The following is a 6,913-nucleotide window of genomic DNA, read 5'->3' on the forward strand; positions in this document are numbered from 1 at the left end:
TCACATGCTTGCCTGCTGTGCCATAGGCTATCCTCTCTGTAGCTACAGTGCGCCTGAGTGAGGAAAAATGCTATAAAGAGATTTTCTATCTGGCTTAAAGTGAAGCATTCTGTAACATGGTTGTTCCGTAAGCCAAGGAGCTACTGATTGATGTTATTGCCACACTGAAAAACAAGCCCTTGATTTTGGATCACTCCTTTCGTACTAAGCTGCGCTGTCTAGGGCAGCAGCCGCTAGACATGTGTGGGCATTTAAATTTAAATGTCAATATATTTAAATTGAAATTGAATTAAAAATTCAGTTCCTTAGTCCCACTGGCCACATTTCTAGTGCTCAGTGGCCATATGTGGCTTGTGGCTACTGTAACAAACAGGAGAGAGGACACTGCCATCATCGCGGAATGTTCTATTGGACAGTGCTGGCAGGGGGCATCCCGCTGCCTGTTAAGACCTCCACCTGTATCACGTTGCCCACAACGTCCAGGCGTGGCAAGCAATCAAGACTATATTGTTTATGTTAACAAGTCAGTTAAATTTTGAAAAAGTAAAACATTGTTGGCACTGCTACTACATGCATCAAGCCTTTCCCTCATTATCCTGTAGGCTGGCTCTTTTGCCCATTTAAAGATGAGGTTCCTGAGAACAAAAGATGAAGTAACTTGTCCTTGGCAAATGGCTAATATGTGGGGGACAGTGTCTTTGACCTCAGTCTTTGGATTCCAAGTGCCCTGCTGGTTTCACCACCTCCTGCTCCTCTCCTCACATGACAGTTTATTCCCTGTCCAGCAGTGAAGGTGTTCCTACTCAGAAATAAAATTTTCTGTATCCAATTTTAGAGGAATGTTTCAGAGTTGTAAAAATGGAAGTAATTTATTTGTGAAGTAAAGCTGTTTTTCTATTGAAATTATTTATGCTTCCTGTTTCTATTTCTAGCTTGAGCAATTTCGGACCCTGCTCTTCACTTCTGAGGGCGAGAAAGAGCAAAGAATGGTGGACAACTTCCGCCCCCTTCAGCCCCTAATGAATCGCACTGTCCGCTCATCCTTCCATCACGACTATGTGCTGAATATACAAACAAAACCCAAACCATCCACCAGCCAAGTGAGCCCCTAAGACACCATTATCTAGGTGGTGTCTTGCTTAAATACATACTAGCTCTTTAAAAATTGTTAATTAGACTCCTCTAAATGCCTGCATTTAATAATTATAGATGTGCCTTTCTTGGTATGGCAGTGCTCCTTAGTCTTTGAGGGAAGCTCTTTGCTAAACAAATTCTTACTTTTATTGATAATGATATTTACCACTGAAGTACCAGCAAAAGACACAATTTTCTCTTACAGCAATCTGTTGGTAATTGTCATGTCTTTTTATGTCTGACATTTTTGAGCTGTCTTTTTATGTTCATCAATTGCTGGTTCTATAGAGTTGTAAGTAGGGGTGATAATAAAAATATTTAACAACTGATAAGGCACAGACACTGACCATCCAGAATGCAGGCTTTTCAGAAACAGCCACAGGGCCAAGATTGGTACTTCTTGGCTGAACATTGACAATGGTTTTAGGTATATCTTATTTTAAAACATGAATGTGTAATCTTTTACAAGGCCTTCTCAATGGGTATCTTTGCCTTAATCTTTAGTTGTCATTACTAATAAGTGATATGATTACTTACTTACTATCAGATTATAATAATAGAAAAAATATTTTGTAATCCTAAGAAAACAAGGATTTACTTGTATCCAGAAATCCTTTTGCATTTCTGAATATCAGATATTTTACTTAAGGGCTTGATCATATAAAAAGCATATGCAGAGTATTTTAAAGCAAATTAAGTGCCTAGAACTTAAAATCCTTTTATGATCTGTTTACAGAAGTATTTTTCAAAGACTAATAATAATAATAGTATATAATATGGTTTATAGTATTAATTTGCATTGTTTGTACACTGTTTCATAGAATACGATAATATTTTCCACAATGACAGAACTATCTTGACTTCTCTTTAAAACTGTTGGAACTTTATTTCATTAGTTGAGGTTCCATGCAATGCAGGTGATCAACATAAATCTCATTTCTACAGTGGTTTAGAAGAGTTTTGCTACAGTAATAGGGAGAGAAACTTGTAAGATAGGCTAAAATTTAGAAAATTTTACACATTCTGAGGAATCCATGCCACTGTTGCCCTTGCTTATAAGTACTTGGAACATTTCTAACTGTCTATAAGCCTGTGTCCAAACTCAATATTGCATTTACTAGTATATTTCTTTCATTAATATGCTAGTCATCTGACCTGCAAGATAGGGTTGGATGAATATATTTAACACTACAGAACTATACACTGGAAAGGGTTAAGATGGTAAATTGTTTTTAATATGTACTTTACCACAATTAAAAATAACTAATAAATTCATTAGAAAAAATAGGGTTGCAGTGTATGTGTAAGTTTGGGGGCATATCTCTCATCTTAAAAAAGGGAGGGCATGAAAACATTGTTTCTAGAGTGCATGCCTTCTCTGGAAAAGGAAAGCACATATGCCCTAGGAAATGAATAAAATTCTTTAAAAGATTAATATGGGGGAAAAGTTATGTTAGCTTTATATAATTTATCTGTTTCAAACCACAGTTATCTTTAAAAGGTAAACACACAAGATATGCATTTTCCAGGGCACAAAGGCTTCCCTCCCAGGCCTCTTGCAAATTGTTAGTGCAAAATTCTATTGCAGTGAGTCTTCCAAATTGGAGTGAGAACCAACGCACAGAATGCCCGACTTGCCCTTATATCTTGGAGATATAAAGGGTGTATTCATAAGGTGTATCCCGGTTTGCCACTCCTGATTTACTTACATCTGGTGTTCTGGTGTAGTTATTAACAGCACCCGCTTTCACTCCAACCATGTCCTGGTTTGCCTGATAAATTCTTGGTCACCTTCTCTGGATAGGTTATGGAAACTGCCTTGGGGATGTGGTTTCTTCCATGCCTTAGTCAGATGACCCCCAACGGGGTGTAAATTCCCTGGCTACTGATACACCCTAACGAGAAGCTTTTTATGTCTTTTATGCCTGCCAAAGTGTTTTACTTGTACCTTCCTAGACATGAAGGGGGAAACTGGGCTTGAGGTCTGTCAGAGGGCTTGAGAAAGAATTTTGTATTAAAATTGCTGCTCATCTTCATTAAATAATATAATAAAACCCTTTGTTTGCACTATTAATATTTGTTGAATGACTTTTTCTTCCTATTAGTTTTTTTGAGTATGTAAGATGTTTGTAAAATTAACAAGACAACATGTAGATCAGAAAGTGAATGGAAAATCATGAGAGGTTTACTAGAGAAGCAAAATGGAAAGATCCACCCACTCCTCCTCAGCTCGCTGATTTCTATGGAACCAGAGCACAATCTGCTGACATCACCAGCAGGGCAAGCTACAAGCCCCCTTCTTTCCCAGGGCTGCATAGGTCAGGGTGAAGTTGGCTTTTCTAAAACCAGGCATCCACCTCAACAAAGTTTAGGAAGATATCTTTCCCTTGCTCACTAGGGGGACACATTCTTCTAGCACAATATTAGCAAAAGTACAGTATTGTAATCACTTGAGGTATTTTTCTGTTCACTAGAAGACTCAACTTTTGCTACCTATTCTACTTAATGTTTTACTGTCTTTTTAAATTCAACTTTGTTGTTTAAGTTCTTTCATGTAAGATTTTATTGATCAAAATGGATACAGTTCAATTAAGCGAATAAGCTCTAATATTACCATATAATTAGTACATATTTACAATACTGGCTACTTTACAAATAAATAGTAATGCATTCTTGTTGTTAGGAACTGAATGTTTCTGTCCCCCCAAAATTCATATGTTGAAACATAACTGCCAATGTGATGCTACTAGCAGGTGGGGCCTTTGGGAAGTGACTAGGTCATGAAGTTGGAGACCTCATGATGGGGTTAGTGTCCTTATAAAGAGAACCCACAGAGCTCTCACAGCCTTTCAACCATATCAGGACACAGAGAGAAGATGGCCATCTATGAACCAGTAAAGAGATACTCACCAGACTGCGAATCTGCTGGCATATTGACCTTGGACTTCTCAGCCTCTAGAACTGTGGGAAATAAATCGCTGTTATTTATAAGCCATCCACTCTGTTATATTGTTATGGCAGCCCAAACAGACTTAAACACTTGTCTCTAGGTACATTTTTTCTTTGGTAGGGGGAGCTAATTAGGTTTACTTATTTATTCTTAGATGAAGTACTGGGGATTGAACCCAGGATCGCATGCATGCTAAGCATGCACTCTACCACTTGAGCTATACCCTCCCCTCTCATGTACATTTTGATTCTTGCTTTTTGTTTGTTTTGTTTTTTGTTTTTTGGAGGGAGAGATATTTGGTTTATGTATTTATTTTAAATAGAGGTATTGGGGATTGAACCCAGGAACTCATGCATGCTAAGCACACACTCTACCACTGAGCTATACCCTCCCCCCACCATTCCTGATTTTTGAATTCAACCTACTCTTTGTGTGTATATATATATATTTTTATTGAAGTATAATCAGTTTACTATGTTGTGTCAATATCTGCTGTACAGCATAATGCTTCAGTCATATATGAAAATACATATATTCATTTTCATAGTCTTTTTCAACATAAGTTACTGCAAGATATTGAATATAGTTCCCTGTGCTATACAGTGTGAACTTACTGTTTACAACCTACTCTTCAAAATGGTATTTTGGGTTCTAGGTGGGAATATCGACTCTGCCACCATTCCAGCAGTTGTGTTGCTTTGAGCTTATTTCTAGACAAAAGAATCAATGACAAATGCTGGAGAGGCTGTGGAGAAAAGGGAACCCTCCTAGACTGCTGGTGGGAATGCAGTTTGGTGCAGCCACTGTGGAAAACAGTTTGGAGATTCCTCAAAAAACTAGGAATAGACTTACCATATGACCCAGGAATCCCGCTCCTGGGCATATATCCAGAAGGAACCCTACTTCAAAATGACACCTGCACCCCAATGTTCATAGCAGCACTATTTACAATAGCCAAGACACGGAAACAGCCTAAATGTCCATCAACAGATGACTGGATCAAGAAGATGTGGTATATTTATACAATGGAATACTACTCAGCCATAAAAACCAACAACATAATGCCATTTGCAGCAACATGGATGCTCCTGGAGAATGTCATTCTAAGTGAAGTAAGCCAGAAAGAGAAAGAAAAATACCATGTGAGATCGCTCATATGTGGAATCTAAAACAAAAACAAAAACAAAAACAAAAACATAAATACAAAACAGAAACAGACTCATAGACATAGAATACAAACTTGTGGTTGCCAAGGGGGCAGGAGCTGGGAAGGGACAGACTGGGATTTCAAAATTGTAGAATAGATAAACAAGATTATACCGTATAGCACAGGGAAATATATACAAGATCTTGTGGTAGCTCACAGAGAAAAAACTGTGACAATGAATATACGTATGTTCATGTATAAGTGAAAAATTGTGCTCTACACTGAAATTTGACACAACATTGTAAAATGGCTATAACTCAATAAAAAAATGTAAAAAAAAAAGAGTCAGTAAGAATACTGATTGAATAAAGAATAACTGTATTCACTAATAACTGCAGAAGAACTGATTGAATAAGGAAATGAATAAAGAATAACTACCCCTGGATAGTTCTTTCCTCCAAAGAAAACTTTTAATCAGTTGTACAAATATACATTTGCATGCATTTTCATATTAAAAGAGCAAGGTAAAATAGTTATGAATACATATTAAGTTATAACTGTAATCTGGAAAATATATAAAGTCCTTGGCATAGCAATGAGTGCTAGAGAGGACTTAAGACCCTACTGTATGTCCCTGAATAAATCTGGTGATTAGTACTGAAATTAATGATAGGTGAGAAATGAAATATTCTTTCCTGATAATTTCTGCATTGACCATTCAACGAGTCCTAGTACCATTGTCCTACTAGAGCAAGGGAAAAAACAAATTAATTGAAAGGGTCCCAATCTGGCATTCAGAGAGTAAACATTTTTCTTGCTCTCCCTTTATGCTTGCAATAAATGAAAAATAGATTTATGGATCATTCTTTGGTCATTTTACAATAACTAAGACTTATTTAATAATAGCATTACCTATTTCATCATTTGCATATGTAAAATATTTTCTTCAACCTTTTAAAGATAATCAGCTATTTTCTACTGACAATGTAAGATAAAAATTTAGGCATATTCCCACACAGAGGGATTAAACCAAAATATACATATTTGAGAATATGTAGATGTTGTATTTCAGGCACCTAGAAAAATTTTTAAAAATATGTTTCAGAAGAAAGATAAATTTGTTCTGTTTATCAGAATATCATAATAGAATGTATCTTTGCATTACATTTTTAACAACCTCATTTTTATCTTATGATTTATTGAATTCAAATGATGGTAACTGTAGTTTGGAAATGGAATTGGCTTTTAAAGTGACTTCTGTAATGAAATCAACTTGAGCAATTTAAGCTTGTTCATAAAAATGAATTCAGTGGTTAATTGTAGAAGATAAATGTCTAACTCTTGTAAAAGGAGATTTACATTCATTTCTAAATCAGAATAAAATCTAAATCTGTATTCTTTTTTAAGTAGGAGTATCTTCCTAGAAGACATTCTTACTTATTATTCTGACATGAAAGTCTGGTCTGATTCATAAGAAATGTTACAGCAATCCAAACACTGATGCTTTCAGAATGGCAGCAATTCTCAGCATAAGTCCTGGTCTCAGGAATCAGCAAAATTGGAGATTTGCAGCTACATTTTGTGCCACTCAGGAGTACAAGTCTCCACCTTTAAGGAGTTTGAAACTTAGCGCAAGAGGCAGACTTATGAAGGCCACAAAGTACAATGTAGTGCGGCAGGTA

At 36.4% G+C, this 6,913-nt stretch overlaps 2 protein-coding genes across 9 annotated transcripts in view; one reads left to right on the forward strand and one right to left on the reverse strand.

Moving 5' to 3' along the window:
* The window catches only part of CA5B (carbonic anhydrase 5B), a 34,592-nt gene extending 31,384 nt beyond the window's left edge, over nucleotides 1-3,208 (forward strand). For all 8 annotated transcript variants that reach the window (XM_074359409.1, XM_074359407.1, XM_045505067.2 and 5 more), the window contains one exon: nucleotides 933-3,208. In XM_074359409.1, the coding sequence (XP_074215510.1) occupies nucleotides 933-1,112 (180 nt within the window). In that variant the 3' untranslated portion in view covers nucleotides 1,113-3,208. The remainder of the gene's footprint in view (nucleotides 1-932) is intronic.
* Nucleotides 1-6,913, reverse strand: part of CLTRN (collectrin, amino acid transport regulator) — a 129,368-nt gene that overhangs the window by 120,887 nt on the left and 1,568 nt on the right. The window contains exon 2 of the mRNA XM_045505080.2: nucleotides 4,045-4,095. The gene's annotated coding sequence lies outside the window, so the exon portion shown is untranslated. The remainder of the gene's footprint in view (nucleotides 1-4,044; nucleotides 4,096-6,913) is intronic.

Source organism: Camelus bactrianus, chromosome X (assembly GCF_048773025.1).
Source record: "Camelus bactrianus isolate YW-2024 breed Bactrian camel chromosome X, ASM4877302v1, whole genome shotgun sequence".
Lineage (NCBI taxonomy): Eukaryota > Metazoa > Chordata > Mammalia > Artiodactyla > Camelidae > Camelus > Camelus bactrianus.